This window comes from Petromyzon marinus, chromosome 48 (assembly GCF_048934315.1).
Source record: "Petromyzon marinus isolate PM22_M1 ecotype Great Lakes invasive population chromosome 48, UKy_Petmar_22M1.pri1.0, whole genome shotgun sequence".
Classification (NCBI taxonomy): Eukaryota; Metazoa; Chordata; class Hyperoartia; order Petromyzontiformes; family Petromyzontidae; genus Petromyzon; species Petromyzon marinus.
In genome coordinates, this window is record NC_133714.1 from 4,869,768 (window position 1) to 4,890,238 (window position 20,471).

At 44.6% G+C, this 20,471-nt stretch overlaps 1 protein-coding gene across 5 annotated transcripts in view; it reads left to right on the top strand.

The window, feature by feature from the left end:
• Nucleotides 1–20,471, top strand: part of LOC116952723 (complement factor H-like) — an 88,875-nt gene that overhangs the window by 50,511 nt on the left and 17,893 nt on the right. The window contains exons 21-28 of one of the 5 annotated variants that reach the window (XM_032972330.2): nt 6,027–6,123; nt 8,709–8,797; nt 11,307–11,474; nt 12,214–12,444; nt 13,891–14,058; nt 15,046–15,258; nt 16,359–16,455; nt 19,945–20,024. In XM_032972330.2, the coding sequence (XP_032828221.2) occupies nt 6,027–6,123; nt 8,709–8,797; nt 11,307–11,474; nt 12,214–12,444; nt 13,891–14,058; nt 15,046–15,258; nt 16,359–16,455; nt 19,945–20,024 (1,143 nt within the window). The other 4 variants (XM_032972328.2, XM_076074468.1, XM_076074470.1 and 1 more) reach the window with 4 other exon arrangements.

Here is a 20,471-nt window from a genome sequence, read left to right on the forward strand (position 1 = left end):
ATTACCTCTTCTATCCGGTCATGTGCCCTCTCTGCATTCAACAGAGCCATGTCCCTCATGGACTCTCCTTGGTGCTCCAGCACACGCCGCTGACAGAGAGGGCCATTTACACCCTGGTTCCCCTTGGAACTGTAACTGGTGCCACGTGCCATAGTGACCCCATATATGTCACTACATTACCCCCCCCCCCCTTCGTAAAAACAGCCGTCCTGGCAACAAAGTCTGAAAACCCCCTGTTGCCTCACAATATTCTGAAAACCAACAACAACAAAAAACAACAACACGACAATAACCGAGCGTGCAATAAACACAATATGTACAATCCCCGAGAATGGGAGAGGGGAGAAAAAAAATATTAGCAATGTACAAGGGCCAAACCAACCTCCAGACAAAGCGCAGCCACCACCCACAAGCACAAGAAGGGCCAGGATTAGCCAATGACCCATCCGGCTTGCGTGTGTGATCACCATCAAATGGCGTAGGGGTGAATAGAACGCTGGAGGAAGGTCATTTAAAGCGGGCGGTCTTTGAATGGATCTGTGCCACCAGACCTCCAGGCAGGGTGGGTGTGGGCTCCCTGCAAGTCCCGGGGACAGCTTGAAGATGGCCTAACGGGCACGGCCCCTCCTGAGAAGAAGGAACAGGTGGAGGAGTGGGTGATGGCCGGTCCACACCCCTCACTCCATCTCAAGGCGGTGCGGCCGGTGACTTCGAGGGTGTCAGGTGCTGTGCTCCTGCGGGCGGAAAAACAGAACCCCCTGAGGCACGACCTCAGTGGACGCATGCCCCAGCTCATCAGACACACCAGACACCCGGCCTCAAATGAGTGGAGATGAGGGGATTTTGCGCAGCGGAAAAAACGGTTTCAGCCGTGACAGGTGTACGAACCAGCGCCGGCGACCGAACTGGATCCGCACACATTGGGGCCTTTTTACCTCCGTTACTTCAACCGGGCCCTGCCATGGTTTATGCAATTTGGGGGACATCCCCACAGTGCAGCCAGGCCATATTCCCTGGTGACCATTTATGTCCAGATTTGCGGAGCCCCACAAGTCGCTCATTTGCTGCCTGCCTCAAAGCTAAATTCCCTCGCGAAGCTTCTCGCGCTTCTGACAACCGCTTGAAGGTAATGCGCATAGGGTTAGGCATGTTCTTTTTTTTACTCTATGTTTAACTGGACGTCAATGGGTGGGTCCTGTTTTCTCCCGTAGATATGAAAAAATGGGAAGAACCTGGTGGAAGCGTGAGGAACCGACCTATAGGCCGAGAGAACACCAGGAACGCGCAAGTCCCAGTCGGACTGGGCTTCATCGACACACTGACACAACATGGACGTCAGGGTCCTATGCAAACTTTCCACCATCAGTCAGTTTGGGGGTGATAGGGTGAAGTTCGGACCTTCTTAGTGCCCAACAAATCACATACCTCCTGCAAAAATTTGGAGGATAAATTTTTGCCCTGGTCAGTAAAGAGGCATTCCGGGGCCCCTTTATCTAACACGTATCCATGCAAGAATGCATCAGTTATTGTTACGGCTGCTGGTCTGACAATGACCAGGCTATCGGCCAGCGCGAGAGCTACTCCACCCCCACCAATAAATATTTATTTCACCAAGGGGAGGTGGGAAATGACCCTAGAACGTCGAGCGCGACAAGTTCGTTTACACGGGATGGATTGCAATGGTGGATGACCCATCTTTGGCAGGGGCTTTGGGCAAGCGCATTCTGCACATCCCTTTAACACATTAGCAACACCTCCTGCCATACCGGGCCAAAATAAATAAAGTTGGAGAGACGACACACCGAGGTGGGCACCACAAAATTGTATCATTGCGATTGCCTGTCCCACCTAATTAACAAACCCGCTTTAAGAATTACTGGGGACAACCCTCGATGGCCCTTCCCACCCACTGCATCCCCGACGCGGTGCCTCAATTTACCTAAGGAGGCATCCTCCGCTTACAGTCGCCCCCAAGCCGCATGGTTGAGGCCAATGGTGTTATCACATGCGTCGGCAGTAGCAGGGAGTGGGACGTCCGCAGATGCCACCAGGGAGGGAGACAGTCCCGTCTCAGAGGGCTTACAATGGTCCGCACCCATAAGACAGGTACACTGGTCCCTCAGTGGCAATCGCGACAATGCATCAGCATTAAATGGCGGACACCCTTTTGATAGGAGACTTTGAACGAGTAGTTCTGAAGGACTTACAGCCACCGGGAGAACTAGCCGGACGGCTCCTTGACCCGCAGAGCGTATTGAAGGGCCGCATGATTCATGCATACTTCAAACCTCCTGCCATAGAGGTAAGGACAGTACTGCTGTATAATATATACAATGGTCAACAACTCTTGGCACGTCACGAAATAGCGCTGCTCTGCCGGGGACAAAACTCCAATCCCATAGGCGATCACACTCTTCACTCCGTCCATGACCTGAGATAACACGGCATCAATGCCAGTGTTACTGGCATCCGTATCGAGGATAAAGGGCAAAGTAAAATCGGGGTAGCGAAGGGGAGGCGCACTGACTAGGCCATCTCGTAGCATGGCAAATGCAGCCTCCTCCTCCCCCCACCGAAATTTCTGCCCTTTGGCGGTAAGGACGTAGAGAGGTTTCGGGATCGCGGCGAACACGGGGACAAAACAGCGGTAATAGGAAGCAAATCCTACGAAGCTAAGCACCTCACCCACCGATTTGGGGGTGGGCCATGTGCGCACGTGCACCGTTTTCTCAGGGTCTGTGGCAATTCCCGTTTTGCTGACAATGTGACCCAGGTACCAAACTGATTTTTGCAACAGATGGTATTTCTGCGGTTTAAATTTCAGGTTTGCAGCACGCATTTTAACAAAAACTGCACAAAACCATTGCAGATGTTCCTCGAACGAACGTCCAAAAACAATGATGTTGTTGAGGTAAATTAAGCAGGAATCCCATTGGAGTCCCGCTTACACTAGTTCCATAAGTCTCTGGAATATGGCTGGAGCTGAATGGAGCCCCATAGGGAGCCGGTTAAATTCAAAGAGCCCTTGGGGTATATGGAATGCAATCTTAGGTATTGAAGACTCATACAATGTCAGTTGCCAGAACCAAGACAATAAATCTAGGGTAGAGAAAAACCGTGCCCCCGACAGAGCATCTAAGGAATCATCCATCCGTGCAAGCGGATACGCATCAGCCATGGAAACCTTATTCAGCTTGCGATAATCAATGCAAAACCTTAAGCTGCGGTCCTGCTTCTTAACGAGGACAATGGGAGACTAGCACCGGCCCTGTCATCTGTATGTCCCCAATGCGCACAGTTGCCGAAATCTGACCAATAATTCCCAATTACCCGCGATTGGCAGCAAAACATGTGATTTCTATAGAGTAAAGAATAGCCGATTTTTGCGGCAAACTTTCAAAAATAATTTGTGAGATAATGGTGGCAGATGCTCTGGTGTCAATCAGCACCAGCACCTCAACCCCCTAGATGGTCCCAACAATCGCCGACGATCCCGCGGCCCGCAGCAACGATACAGTTGCCCAATGTGGACCACTGACCCGGATGCCGCGGCCACCCATCACCCGCCAAAACCCGTCTTTCACGCTCTGCGAACTGAGGAAAAACGGAAACACACAGACCCGACTCGGCACACGAACTCGATGCGTGAGGTGACTGTGAGGGCTGGGTGTATGGTGCATCATGACTTGCCTGACAACCCAGCAGAGTAGAAGACGGCAGGGCGGGGGATAGCGACGCCGAAGAGAGTGTCCCTTGGCCGGCCCGGCATCCACTTGCGATGTGTCCTGGCAGGCCGCACTTGTAGCAGACAATGGGGTGCACCTTGGGCGGGAAAAGGCAGCCCACCTTTTTGGGCCGCCTGACCCCTCGTCTGCCTGTTGTCGTTGACCTGAGAGCAGACATGTGGGGGCTCCGCGACCTCCCACGCTCCCTCTTCCTTGGATGGTCCGGTGCATGCAGCCACCCCCGCACGGCGCTTTAAGTTAAAATGCACCTGGAGGCATCGTGCAATTTTTTAAGATGTTAGATCGTCATCTTCGGTAGCTGGCAGGGCCACATTCAGTTCCTGTGCCAACCCCAGCATACGTTCAAGCATCAGGGAGTCGAACCCAGCGTGCTCCATCTTGGGGTATGCAGCCTGTGCCAGCAACATTAGAGTACTGCGGAAGGCAAGTGGCGTATCGGCGTCCCCCCGCCTTTGCGTGGTAAACTTGTCTCAAATTAGATTGCGGGTTTTAAATCGCCACCATCTGAGCAAGGGCTGCAAGCAGCGTCGCTCTGTCCTCGGGTGGGATGGTGTAAAATGCCGCCAAAGCATCGTCGTCAAGAGTGGTGGGGAGCGCCCGCAGCGCCTCCACCTCCAAACAACCCGCCAGCTCACAGGTGGCAGTGAATCGGCGGCGGAATGCCGCCCAGTCCCCACCGTCAGCAGAGAACTCCCTGATGAAGGGGAGCCGCTTCTTTAAAGCGGGGACCGCATGCCGTGATTTTGGCGGGAGGTCCAAATTGGCGGGAATTTCTTCCCACCCACCCAACAAAATGGTGGCTGCGCATGTGGGCTGCCTCTCCGCGGCTTCCCGCGTGTGGGAAACAAAGGCGGCGGAGTCTCCCCGCGGCCCCTCGGCTCGTCCAGCTTCAGCTCGGTGACCAATGCTGCCGCGGCTGAGAGCAGATGGCGATGCGGCAGCGGCGCCCTCGTCCCGTTGCTCCGCCGGCAGTGCCGCCTCGTCCTGTTTTTCCGGAGCTGCAAGCCCTGGGGCTGTCTGAGAGATCACCCCCTCGTCGTCCTCGGCGCCCGAAGATGCCTGGGTAAGTTGTCTTCGCCGCGTAAACATGGCACTACACTAGGGCTATTTTCCTCGCTAATTTTAACCACTCCAGATGTAGTAGTTTTACTGAGACACACACTTGTTCTTGGAGGCAACACGTTTATTTAACAACCCCAACAGGGTTACTCCCTAAATGCATAACGTAGCTAACTAGACCCCAACATAATGTACAACACAGTTAACTCTGTACTCTGGTCCACTACCTAATCATACAACAGGATACTACATAGCGGTAACCACCACGGGGTAACTATATAACTGGACCAGGTCCGTTAACATACTGCTTGGTACATGACTAACAAGCCCCGAAGCCTGGAGGCCAAAGAGACGTAGATGCCGAGTTGATTCCTGAAAGACAGCAGCCCAGATTGCTCTCGGGACCCGCATCTTTGCTCCTCAGCGTGGCCTGGCTCCGCTCTCGGCCACGCCCCCTTCTGGATCTTCCCAGAAAAACGAGGACCCTACACCACGTTTCCCATTACCTTTTCTGTCCGCTCACGTGCCCTCTCGGGTTTACCCAGACTATTACGTCCTCCCATGCCCCCTCACTGCATTCACCAGAGCCATGTCCTTCATAGACTCTCCTCGGTGCCCCAGCACATGCTGCTGACAGCGAGGGCCATTTACCACCTGGTTCCCCTTGGAACTGCAACTGGCGCCACGCGCCGTAGTGACCCCATATATGTCACTACCTAACTATTCCTTAATTCTACTGTTATTCTGCCCTCATCCTTCTCTCCATTAACCTTCTTGTTGTTGACATGCATTTCTTGTGGAGAGTGAAACTCTGCTCTTCAACCCCAAGTCTGATGGAGGAGAATGGAATCTCCCCCATCCTCCCCTCCTCATACTCTGTGCTGCTTGTTTATGGCTGACCTTATTACCATCAATGTGCTGTGTGGCCATTAAGTTACGTCAAATCATTGTTAACTACTGCATTCCAACCACCTGAGTTTGATTGCCGTTCCTGCCATGCATCAGTTGTAGTGACATCCAAACAGTTCTTAAGCCCCTCCAAGGTCCGCCCAGGGGTTAAATGAGCACTTAACATGATGTATAAACCACTTTTGGGGGTATTAAGACATCAGGGTGGGATTTTGCCCACACCATGGCTCGTGTGCTTAACATGTGCTTTATACCACTTTCCGTTACAGATGATAATTGTAATTGGAGGCTTTATTCGTGTTTCATCCACAGCAATAACATGTGAACCCCCTGGAGTGGTAGATAATGCAGAATTGGTTGGTGACGAGGTCACATTTGGTAAAACAGTTACATATGTATGCAAAACAGGGTAAGTAATTACTTTTTTTGTTATCACAGCATATGATAGGGTGAGTGTCAGATAGGATTGCTGCATATACATAAAGTGCCCGGGTTGCGGAAGACCAAACTTACAGAAATACGACGTTACAGAAATGCTTCCATAAATTAGATTTAACAAAAATTCATTACGTGAAAAATGTTTGCGTTAGTTATGCAAGTAGTGCAGTGCGGTGAGGTTAACGGATAAATACCACGGAGCGAGGTGTAAAGCCGGCAGCAGCCTTTCGCCTCCGAGTGAAGCGTAAGTCTTCGCTCCGCGGTATTACGTAATTGTTTTCTATGCTTAAAGCTATCCTTTTTCCCCATGTTTCTATGGCTAGTTTCCTTCATTTTAAATTTATTTCATGACTTATTTATTGTATATACGTTATTTAACACAATTTTAATTCGATTGCTTATGGTCTCAGCTAACAGCGATTGGAGAAATCTAGGCCTAGCCTAATGCACGGTAAGAATATTCGGAAGTGACTGCTTTCTGTTAACAATTAATATTAAAATGTTTCGTGGTATTCATAAACAATTGGATACAGTATATGTTCCATTAGTTTAATTATGGGCAGTGTTAGCGTAGGTATTTGATGAAATGAAAGAATCATAGGAAGTGCAGAGTGTATGTACAGCAATACGATACAGGTAGTGATGGAAAATGGACAGCGCGATACAATACTGAGAGAGAACAAACGAGTAATTGGATAGGGGAGGCACAACTATTTCCGGCTATTGAATTTTATCTTGATTTTTGGGGGAAATTGTTCAGTTTCCGACATACGTAAAATTCGTGTTACGGATCGTTCTCGGGAACCTAATCCTACTGTTACCCGGGGACTGCCTGTAAGTGGGTGAGTGACACACATGGGGAACTTCATTTCTTCCACAGCATAACTGACAGTGTGTATTTTGTCCAATGTGATCGTCTCGTTTGGATGGACCCAAGTCCAAATGTAATATGTAGTCACTTTAAGATGTTTTCTAGTTAATGTTTTTGTTTGTTTGCGGTTGCACCCGATTAAAGAGCCGAATGGCTCACAGGGCTATACCAAATAAATGAAACTGAAAATTTAAACTGAAAAATGTACATTCACAGGCAACAGGAAGAATGATCCAATGGTAATTGGATTGTAGATCAGAGGAATTATGCTATATTTCAATTGACTTAACTATTGCAATACTATTCTTGGTTCTTTCAGTAAAGTTACGTAGAAGGGAAACAATAAATAATAAAAATATAAAACAATAAAATTATCACGATGTTTCGACTGCAACACAAGCAATCATCATCAGGTGTGAAAACCACAGCAAGAAAATTAGAAAAAAGTGGCGGTTTTTTAACGTTAGCACCACGGAGAGCGATTTGGCAGTTATTCAGATTGACGAGTCTATCTATGTTTGGAAAAGAGGAGGGAGGAGAGGAAAATAATGGATGCGCTCTGAAAGGCACCGTAAGCGTGAACAATCAATTAAGACCCGAAATGGTTGACCAAATCCTTCCAATGATTGCTAAACCAGAATCCATCTTCTCGGTTGAAATTGTCTCTGTGTTCGTATATGTGGATAGCCTCATGAACGAATCTCTCATGGTAGCCAAATTGCTTGCAAAGAACCTCTGTCTTGGAGAAGTCAATGTCATGTGAGCCTACTGAATTATAACAGTGATCTGCCACGGCCGAGGTGTTGGTCCTACCGTGTTTTAGGTCTGCTTTGTGTTCACGAATGCGGTCCGAGACATGTCGTTTGGTTTCTCCAATGTAACTACCACAGAGGCAACTTGTTTGTAGACATAAATCCGTGATCTGGTTCCATCTGTAAAAGATGTGAATCTGGACATACAGTACCCTGGCGTTTACAAACTAAGTTGCCTCTGTGGTCGTAGTTACATTGGAGAAACCAAACGACATGTCTCGGACCGCATTCGTGAACACAAAGCAGACCTAAAACACGGTAGGACCAACACCTCGGCCGTGGCAGATCACTGTTATAATTCAGTAGGCTCACATGACATTGACTTTTCCAAGACAGAGGTTTTTTGCAAGCCATCTGGCTACCATGAGAGATTCGTTCATGAGGCTATCCACATATACAAACAGAGAGACAATTTCAACCGAGAATATATATTCTGGCTTAGCAATCATTGGAAGGATTTGATAAACCATTTCAGGTCTTAATTGATTGTTCACGCTTATGGTGGCTTTCAGACCGCATCCATTATTTTAGTCTTCCCCCTCCTCTTTTCCAAACATAGATGGATTCGTCCATCTGAATAACTGCCAAATCGCTCTCCGTGGTGCTAACGTTAAAAAATAAAAACCGCCACTTTTTTAAATTTTCTTGCTGTGGTTTTCACACCTGATGATGATTGCTTGTGTTGCAGTCGAAACGTCGTTAGAATTTTATTGTTTCATATTTGGAATATTTTATTGTTTCCCTTCTACGTGACTTTACCGAAAGAACCAAGAATATGAATCCCTGCAGTCACGAAAGCTTTAAATCAAAATTTATTGCAATACTATTTCTGCCTTTCAAATAATATTTTTTTCTGAATGTACTTTGTTTCAGGTTCACAATGAAAGGTAATGCCACGAGAGAGTGTCTGGCTAATGGGACATGGTCAAATATCACTCCTGCCTGTGAAAGGGAGTCCATTGGTAAGGAACTGTATGGTTCTATGCAGCACATCATACATACTCATGGAAGCTAATTGCCCAGCCAACAGCCTTCAGCACACATTACACCCCCTTTATATAACCTTTTCGTTATTTCGGGAACCTTCCAGAAGGTCCCTCTAATCTCCTCCCTCCCCTCCTTTCCACCAATCCTGTCCCTTGGTTTCAGGCTCTACCTCTCACTCTCCTCCTCCTTTCTCTTTCCCACCAATTCCCCCTCTCCAAGTCCTCAGCCAATCCGATGCTTTCCTGTGCCTTGCAACACACCAGCAATTATTCATTCATTATTTAGCTTTTTTTCGACTGATGTGAAGTTTATATTTCTCTGAGGTGTCCTCACATGGCCCTTACACCTCCATAAGTGAGCCAAAGTCTAGAATTAACAATCAGTATACAAAACACATAAGTAATTGCCTATTTTTAAAACATGCAAGGTTGAAAACCTTTATTGATAAAGATTTGAAAGTGCATACCTCCAGTGTCTTCCGCATATCGGAAGGAAGATGGTTCCAAACAGCCCTAGAAGCACATCTGAAAGCACGCGATGCAATGACCGTCTTTGTTTGACGGTTACCCAAACACCGCTGCGAGGATGACCGGAGTTTGCAAGGTATCGTGGTTCATTTGTGGCAAGCAATTTGTGTGTAATGAGCGTGAACTCATAATGTATTCGTTCAGCAACCGGAAACCAATGTAGCCCGGCGAGCACTGGACGGACATGGTTGGAACTTGTAGTACCCGTCACAACACGTGCTACAGAATTTTGTCCACGGTGCAGCTTGTTAATGTTTTTTGCCAGACGCCCCATAGAGTAGGGAGTTGCAATCGTAGGGGTGTTGTGGGAAGGAAACACACAGTGTGGGAAGGTAACACACAGCCACACCTTGGTAGCTACAACCACGTCTGCTATAGCCCCGCCCTCAGTGGTATAAAGGGCGGGGAGCCAGAGAGCTCGGAGCAGTGTGTTGGGGCCAAGAATGAAGAACCAGTGAAGAGGGAAGGCCGGCTAGATATACCGTGGGACTTCCCTGACCGCTATCCCTTTGAGGGCCGGCAGGGTAAGCCAGTGGTGCGGCCCCAGAGCCAGATCAGATAGCCTCCTCTAGTGCCTGTAGCTGGAAGAACTGGGAGCGCAGGAATTAGGCTAGATAGCCTCGGGGGTGTCCCAGCGTGAATACGGGTGAAGGGGCCGCTACCCCTTCCAGTGTAACCCTTGTTAAGTTGAATAAACAGTGCTGCCTCTACTCCACCGTCTCTGTGTCCCGTGAACCCACTACACAATAATCCAGCCTTTCATATGAACGTAGCAAAAAGTACAGACATTATACGTCATTTTGTTTAAGCAGCACTAAGCCATTATTAAATTTGCAATACAATTCAAATCATTGGTAGAGAGCAGAGAAACTCACATGAGCATGATTGATTGTTGGGCTCGACCACGTAATGATCTGGTCAAATTTCTGCCGTTAAAGAGCTCTCCACCACCTGACATAGCGAAACTAATTAAATTGTCACGTGTACAAGCGTTTAACAATGGGCCAATATAGTTTCAACTCGCCAATACGTTGAAGAATAATTATCACGAACAAATGTTTACTTATTTAGGTTTTATTTTGGTACAGGGAAAAAACCCTTTGGCCAATAAATGGTCATTTTAGATGGGGACCGAGTTACACCATATACATAAAACACGAACCAATCAATCTAAAACAACTGTACATATTCAGGTTCCAAATGGCAAGGTCGTGCATAAACATGGTGCAACTAACTCAAGAAATAAAAGGCTATTAGAACACATTACATGCACGCAAAAAAAGTGTAGCAATTGGATTAAACAAATGCTTGATAATTGAACTTGTTGGGCAGTATCAGATTGTGGCGTGTCTTAACGACGTAATTTTTTGACAGGCGATTATGTGGACTAATACAAAATCAATTAGAAATAGTAATATGGGTTTAAAAAATATCTGCGTGTTAAACATACTTGGATGTGTGGGTTTTGTGTGTGACACTGTGCTTAATTGGTCACCTCCGTCCATTGGTGGGATGACCATGCTGATGGTAGCACGCACGGCACCAATTCTTCTTGACACTTACCCGGCTGCTAATTTGCCACGTGATTTTGTGCCGTGACTCCACCCATTCTGCATGGTAAACGGGGCCAAAAACTGCTACAATATTTTTTGCGCAATAGCTTATGTGGATTTAGGGTTCACTCCAAGATGCAGTCTTCAATTTTATTCTTATGAGCAAATTGTACAAGAAGAAGCGGGTAGAAGATTCCCTCCACTTTGCTTTGGCTCAGAATCACCAAGAAGTGGTCCCACTGGAAATTTGTGAGTGGGGGGGGGTTTCTGTAAGTGGCCGCTAATTACTCCCGTTTGCATTCGTCCACAGGTGTCTGTACAGTTAAGAGCAGTTATTTCCGTGGATGAATGCCAAGAGTGCTCCCTGTCTTAACGTGGATAAAGTCTACTCTGTTTTCTTGCAGGTCAACCGTGTGAAAGGCTAGGTAACATAAGCAAAGGTCACGTACATGTGAACAAAACAAACCCAAACACAGCAAAGTATGTTTGTGATGACGGTTATGTTCTGGAAGGACCTTCAGTAAGAACATGCAAACATAACAGGTGGAGTGGTTTGGAGCCTATATGCAGAGGTATGCTCTACACGGTACGACCTAATGACTAATGGCTATCAGACATCCATCTTAAGAGGATGATTGTGATCAAGATGATGATCATAAGATACTCATCTTGTACTTAGGAGGCCTATGTTAAAACCCCACTTTGATATCTATGGCGAATGATAATTCTCATACGTAGGGAATCATGGTGTAAGAAATCATCGTCTCAAAATATTCATTGTGTATCTGGCTTAAGTAGTATAGTCATAACACTTAACTCGCACGAAAACAAGTTTTGAACTATAATCACTTGCAGGGGTAGAATTAGCCCATCTTCCCTCTATCACAGGTATAACGTTGTGCAGTTAATAGTCGTCAACCTGTGAGACTGTGAGACTGGATCCCACTGAGAATGTATAATTTCTACCGCTGGCACAAGGCTGTTTAGGCATACACTAGTGCCGCTCTTTTGCTGACACTGACTTTTAAATGTTATACGCACGTGCTGTCAAGTTTGGGGATGCCAATGAGTGAGAGCCGTGAGACACGTGGTAGCAGGAGGTTTCAGTGGACACAAGGCCCTTGTAGCATTGCCTATAACCACCAGCATCACTGCCTATAAGAACAAGCATCACTGCCGACACCGTTGCTCCCTGGGAGGTCGGTTTCCCGCACATAATTCTAGTTCTGGACGTGTGAGAATAAGGTGCACAAATCGACAGCCTGTAATTCAAATGTTATTTTCCATTAATTAATGCAATGGCAATCACAGTGCGTCTTTCCACAGTGCTCTCCAGCAATGAATGCGGAACCCCACCGATGATAGACAATGCTGATTTGAGTCAAGATGTGTTTGGCAAGTCAAGTTTTAAGATGGGGACTAGTATTGGCTATAATTGCAAGCCTGGCTATACTACATCAAGTGGTTCTGTCTCCATTTCCATTCGATGTCGATCAATGGATGGTCGTGGTAAATGGAACACTCCTGCGAATACATGCACTGGTAAGTTCGGTAGGTGTAGGGGAATGGAGATTTTCTTTAAAAAACAAAGTGGGGAAATGAGTTTCAGCTTAACAGCACATGCACCCAAACAGTATTGGTATGTTAAATGTATTTGTACTAAATTCCCATATATATGCAATAATGTACAAATAAGGACATTAATTATATCTTTTTAGTATAACTGGCAATGAGAGGATAGATACCCTCTTGATGGGCTTTCCGAGCTTTTGCCAGCTGTGTTGTTAACACGAAGTTACAGGGGTGCATCTTAACTTGGCGGTGATGTGGTCTCTCAGGAGCGCATTTACCACTTATCGCAGAGAGGTTAATGGATCAAATCCAGTGAACATTCTGGTCACAACTGCGGGTGTAATAACCAAATAAAATACGCGCTTTTGTATTGCAGTGGACACTAATTATTCTATGTTATTCGTAAGAGGAAGCCATGGTCCAAATTAGAAAAAATACCCGCAAGTTTGTAACATAGAATGTGCATAGCAATCATCGCTCGCTAAAACAACTTGGCAGGACTATCCTGAAAAAAGGGTTGTGAAACTCATTGAGGCTTTCCTGGGTAAACATGGATAAAAAAAAATGTACCATACACATTTATATGAGAATTTGAATCTGGTTGGCAGAAGCAAATGGTACATGCAGCTGGTGTTTGAATGTCCTGAGAGAATTGTAAATCTGTATCCAGAGGTCGTGCATCCAGGACACCTTAAATAGCAAAGCATAGTGATGTACACAGCAAAAACACAAGTATTCATCATGCAGTGTATAAGTGACGTCATGAATATCAATGAGCTCATAGGCACTAAAGGATGATTATCAATATATGGCATAGCACTAAGGCCTGTATGCATAAGTCACGGCTTGGCTTTGGCTCCATTGAGCCAGCTCAAACCCGTACTTATACTTGAGTCGGATCTGGAACCATGCTTGGGACTTCCATGAGATGATCCTCAGCCAAGCCACGGCTGAGCCACTCTTGCGTTTTGGGAAGCAACTGAGCTGCTCAAGCCTGAGCTGAGCCGTGTTTGAGATCGAGCAAGAACAAAGCCTCGACTAAAGCAAAATACGACTCTATCGTTTTCACTGATTAATAAATGCGAATTCAGTCATTGTCTACATTAAATACCATTACGCATGCCGATTTTTTTTTTATCTAGCACGTCACTGGAATTGTGAAATTAAGATTACAAACAAAACGTGAGATGTACATTTTTTGCAGTTCCAATAACAAGCACGTAACTTCAATTTGAGACGATGACTTGCACGTCTCTGGCTGCAGCGCGTATTAAAGTCAAGACAAAATATAGCAGTCGGTGCTCTGCTTGCAAAACCCAAAACCCTTATAAATGCATTAGCATTGTACGACTTTAGTTTTAATTGATAAGTGTTGCTTTGAATACTAATATACGTGATATTGTATTTCCATTGCAGAGGCATGTCAAATTCCAGCCGACATAGAAAATGGTGAAGTAGTAGTGGATAATAGTAATCCAAGGAGAATCGTATACTTATGCAATGAAGGATATACACTATTTGGAAATAATATGAGGACGTGTTCAAATCTCGGAAAATGGAGTGGAAAGGAACCATCTTGCAGAAGTATGACTTGCGCTACTGTCACCCTGTCATTTAGGGCTGTGACAAAGCCACGCGGCTGAACTTTCGGTGTTTGTTGCAGAGGTTCGCGGTTCAAATCCGGCAGGTGGCTCTGACTTACTGTGGTCGTACTGACTCAAAATGGCCTTCTCGAAATGAGTAGACTTTTCGATACGTAGCACCTTTTATAAAAGCCTTGCACTATAAGAATGTTACAAATAGCACATGTTCTAAATTGTTACTATCTAGGGCTGGGTGGATGAAGTATCGTGTATCGTGCCACTGCTGTTAAGAATGGCAGCCAGTTTCATTGTGCCAACTTTGTACAGTAGGTGTGTAACAATTCTTCCCTTGAAATCAATTCTCACGATGCCGATTCCTGCATCGGAATGCATATGTAGGAATTCATATTTTAATGTTAGCCTAAAGTTAAAAGAGCATACAAAGCTGTCAAACGAGACAGTAAAATTGAAACGAAGTCGGTAAAAATTAGGCAAAAAAGAATGGAATTGGGACCTCGAACCATTACAGTTAAATCGCTGGGGGTAGGAGTGAATTCTTGCATTCCTTGGTTACAGGTTATGGCAATGTAAATGAGTGCATTCATCATTTATGAATAGGAAATGAAATTGCCAGTCATGTACAGTTTCATTATTTCACTTTAATGTCTGCGATATCTTATCTTTCACCACAATCTCTGTCAGTGAAAATATATCACAGTCCCACACTTTGATCTCCGAGCATTTTTGAATAAGGAAATGATTGAGAATTTCTATTATTTCTTAGTTTTGCTGCACTATACAGATCCAGTAATTCTGAAAAAGAGATGCCTAATTGATGTCGAAGTTTTTGTGCAAGGATGCACCTTTGCCAGGCAGCAATCAAGGCCAGGTTGGGGGTGATGATTAGAAAGCAATGTTGTACACAGTAAAATCTCTCCAAGCTGGACTAATAGTTTTCATGATACATTTTTGGTGTGTGTTTCTCTAGTCGCAGGAAACGATGTATGTGGGACTCCTCCTCATATACCCAATGCAATGCTGATAGGAGAATATAAGGAGCAGCAGAGCTTCCCTGTGGATAAAAATGTTCGTTATCGTTGCAAACCAGGATACACGGTATCTGCCGATTCATCTTACACATTGTATTGTAAAAGAGAAGGCAGTACCGTTAAGTGGGCCATACCACAACTGAAATGCTCTCGTAAGTCTCTTTTTACTTAACTTTTGCTTATGATAATCATGATATCGTTGTTTAATAAAATCAGATGATTAAATGTTCAATTCTTCTGAAGATGTTTTTTGTAGAGATCAAGCAGAAGCAGGATAAATGTTTTTTGAGAATAAATGTGTCCCTTACCCATTCACTGATTTCTTAATGAAATAAAGAAACTAAGAACATGTAAATATTTGTTCTGGTCTACAGCAGGATTTGTTATATAGGAAGTAGACATTCTTGAAGTGACATTCATTTTACAAACCCTTTCCACTTAACTAAACAACACTTATTAGCACGAAATATTACAGTGGCACTCTTTATTTCCTGTGGCCTTATCTGTGGCTATCACGGGTTAGTTGGTTTGGGACAATGAGTATTGTCGTGTGGGAAATTGTATATCACCTGGGCCATAGGAAAATGAACATCATACCAATGGTATAAACATCATACCAATGACTTTAACATTGACAATACATATTACCACTGCCACGTCTATTTTCAAAAATGAAAAATGTGCACATAAAACTGTTTAATGACCCAAATACAGACAGTCCCCGGGCTATGGAAAGGTTAGGTTCTCGATAACAATCCGAAACCCGAATTTTCCATATGTTTTAAATTAAACAATTTTCCTGCAAAATCAACGATAAAATCCCATAGCGGGAAATAGTTGTGCCTCCCCTACCCGAATGCTAGTTCGTTTTCTCTAAGTACCGTATCACGCCGTCGCCCATTTTCTAAGTCATGGTATAAACTTAAAATGAAGAAAACTAGTCATAGAAACTTGGGGGAAAAAAGATAGTTTCCCGCGGTATTCATCCGCAACCTCACCACGGTGGTGCACTACTTGCACATAAGTAACTGACGCAAAAAAATCCCACATTTTTGAAATATGATTTATGCGAGCATTTCCGTAAGGTCGGATTTCCATCAGTCCGGTCTTCTGCAACCCGGAGACTGTCTGTACATAAATAATTCTAACTTTTATTTAATTTTATACTATGGACTATAATTGCCATGCAATTTCTCACACTAATTTGCTCGTTTACAGTTACATGTGCTTACGTGATTTACACTTATTGCAGCCAAAACCTGCAGTTTTCCGGGCGAAATTGAAAATGGATATTTTGAGGGAGATTCATTCCAATATCGGCACATCGTGACATATTTCTGTAATAAAGGGTAAGTTGACACGTCTGAACTTAGAATTTTTGTAATTTCTGTACTTCAAGGATGTGCTCCAACATGCAGTGGATCTCTCTACAACATGAGAGGTCCATCATTTTCCTCTGTTGCGCCTCAGTCTTGAACTCATGACTCAACCTACTGTCCAAATGTGCTCTCTACGTTGCACTTCACCGCAGGGTTTTTTTTTGCTGCGATTTGCTCAGTTTGGATAACACAGAGCGACATTGTCCACTACTGCAAAAAGATGGCAGGATCTCCTAAAAGCAGTCTTGAGACTCGATACGGTTTTCCTGGGTAAACAAGCATAATTGTAACATCACTTACGGCTGTTTATTGAATACAGATTGCATATAAGTATATGATATACACTGTTATGAACACACTGAAATTACAGTTGATGCAAACTGGCCTGATTTCTGTCCGAGACCTTGCAACCATTCACTGGTAAGACCACCTCTTCTGTACTTAACTCAGCTCACTTGGTATCCTTAATTATGGACATCTCACTCTCTCCAGGTGACTTGCTTATTAGTTTTGATGTAGTTTCTTTGTTCACCAAAGTGCCTGTGCCCGACACCATTGCTATCATTGAAGATGTAGTCCAACAAGGATTGAATGCTGATGTACTGGCCCTGGTTAGACACTGCCTCACCAATACATACTTCACCTGAAATGGAACATTTTACAAACAAGTTGAAGGGACCCCAATGGGTTCTCCCTTATCTCCGATTGTAGCCAATGTTTTCATCGACAAAATTGAGACAGATACCATGCAGGTATCCGCTCTACATCTGTCCTTGTGGAAGATGTACATAGATGACACGTTCGTCATCTGGCCACATGGCCGACCAGCTCTGAACCAATTCCTCAACCAAATTAATTCCATACACCCAGCCATTAAATTCACCATGGAGGTGGAAAAGGATGGCAAGCTACTATTTTTGAATGTTCAAATCGAGAAGAGACCAGATGGCTCAATGGGACACTGTCTACAGGAAAGCCACCCATATGGATGCCTACTCAAAACCAGACTCCCACCACCATCCATCCCAGAAGAATTCCCTCATCAAAACTCTACACTATAGAGCTCGATGTATCTCCGACCATCATCACCTAGCCAGCGAACTGAAACACGTACACCAAGCTCTCAAGATGAATGGATATTCGGAGCACACAATCCGTAAAGCTATCACCCCAACTGTTGGGAAAGAACCATCTGAGGACCCAATCAAAACCATCATCTTGCCATACATAGCAGGGGTCATCAGAAAGATTTCCAAAATCTTGCAATACCCTGGCGTCTACAAACTAATCTGTGTCTGCGGCAGTTGTTACATTAGGGAAACTAAACGACATGTCTTGGACCGTGTTCGTGAGCATAAGACAGATTTGAAACACGGTAGGACCAATACCTCAGCCGTGGCTGATCCTTGTTTTAATGCGGTTGGCTCACACGAAATTGATTTCTCCAAGACGAAGGTACTTTGTAAGCCCACTGGCTATCAACAAAGATTAGTTCATGAAGTCATCCACATATACAGACACAGACACAATTTCAACTGAGAGGATGGGTACAGACTCAGCAATCATTGGAAGGACGTCATCAACCAGTTCAAGTCATAACTGGCTGTGATGTTCCCATCCTGCCACCTTCCGATGTTAGTTTTTTTTATTTTCCCCGTGGCTTCGGCTCTCCAATATAATATTAAAACCAACATAGCCACCTCCGTGCATCAGGTTTCCTCAATGCACATTTGTTTGTAGAATGTTCCATTCCAGGTGAAGCAAGTGTTGGTGAGGCAGTGTCTAACCAGGGCCGGGACATCAGGATTCAGATCTTGTTGGACTAAAGCTTTAATTATTGCAATGGTGTCAGTCACATGAACTTTGGTAAACAAAGATACCACGTTGAAACTGACAATCAAATCACCTGGAGATAGTGATGTCCTTAATTGAAGATATCAAGTGAGCTGAGTTAAGTTCAGCTGAGGTGGTCTTACCAGTGAATGGTTGCAAGGTCTCAGACAGAAATCTGGCCAGTTTGTAGGTGGGTGAACTAATGGTGGAGACGATAGGACGGAGTGGTGTACCTTCTTTATGGATTTTTGGTAAGCCATAAAATCTGGGTGGTCTAGCAGCAGAGAGGTTTAAGGAAAGTCGCTTGGTTGGTTCGATTAAAGATGTCGAATCGGTCATGATGTTGTTGGTTTTCGTAATCAGGCAGATGTTAGGATCTCTATTGATTTTGGTATAGCTGCCATCAGTAAGTAGGTCCTGAATTTTGTTATTGTATGTGGTTTTGTCCATGATGACAGTGGCATTGCCCTTGTCGGCTGAGAGGATGACTATGTCATCTCTCTTTTTTAGTTGCTACAGCTCAAGGCGCTCATCCTTGCTGATGTTGCTTGTAGGTGTCTTAGCGTTTTTGAGGAATGCAGCGATTTTTTATCTTGCCACGTCTGCAGGAATGTGTTCCAAACTCTTAAGGGCTACGTCGACCTGGGAAATGATATCATCAACTGGGATGTGTTTAGGGGTGACTGTGAAATTCAACCCTTTAGCTATAACCGATTTTAGGCTTTGATTTAAAGCTTTCGTGACTGCAGTAATTCATATTCTTAGTTTTTTCGGTAAAGTCACCGACACACCTGATGATGACCGTTTGAGTTATGGTCGAAACGTCGTGAGAATTTTTTATTGTTTTATATATATTTTGTTATTTTGTTGTTTCTCTTCAACGTGACTTTACCGAAAAAACTAAGAATACGATTTTAGGCTGTCGGAAATTAGGCAGTTGCTCGGATTGATAACGATCTTGTCGCCATCTAACTTTTTAATGTATGGATCTGGCATCTTCTTGGAAAGGAGGTTAAACTTGGAAATCAGGTTATCTTTGTATTTATCTGACATTGAGGCGGCTGAAGAGGCTGTCATGTTATCTACATGATCCCAATCAGATGTGGACATTTTTTCAGTCAATGTTTAGTGTGATTTCAAGAGGGTCTTGTCTAAATTGTCTAGTTCAAATCGGAGCAGTCTTATTCTCTCTGAGATCAGGGCTAGGCTGGTCCTGAACAAGATCCCTTTAGCATTAGGAGAAGTGACAGCAGCAGATGTGGGTGTAAAGGTGATCGGTATTACCTTAGTGGCGTGGCATCTCTTCAGAAAAGTGAGCGAGTCGATCATATGAACCTTCTTGTCTTGAAGTTTGTTGGAAGATCTGCTATTTGTGTGGAAATCCTCCCCCTGTTTTTTTTTATATCTACGTGGCTTTACCGAAAGACCCAAATAAGAAGAAGACCTACCAGAGAATGGGTTGACGATGACATCATAAGAGATTGGTGCCAGAAAGATGTACACTACTTGAGCATATTGACATAAGACAGAGGAAAGTGGAAACAAATGCGGTGGACACCTTTGGGCTATCTGCCCATGGATTGTGATGATGATGCCAATGTGAAAATTATATTTTCATCCTAAAAGGTACACTATACCGGAAAAACACACAAGCCTGGAGTGCCAAGCAGATGGGACATGGTCTCACCAGACCCCGACATGCGAACGTAAGAACGACAAGAGAAATGTATTAATCATGACTACATTATTTAACGGTAACATCCGAGGGGTAATTTTACCAACTAGCAAGAATCCGCGAAAATGTAGAGACTCTGATGATTTCATAAACTGATGATTTCTCGCAGAAATATTGATTGATCATATGTAGGAATATAAATATACATGAATAAATATATGAATGTCATATATAAAGGTATCAATATCATACCTGTCAACTCCTTATCAGTGCCTACCTTATTACAAACCAATTCACACCTTATTGGTCACCCCGTGCCCTTATAAATATCAACATTCATCCTACAATGTCCCATCACAAGGGAGAAACACAAACAAAGTCAAAATGTGGTATTTTTGCCGTATTTAAATGGCTGTACACCGTATGGACTTGAAAACTGAATTTCCCTGTACAAGAACCGTATGGGTTGACAGGTATG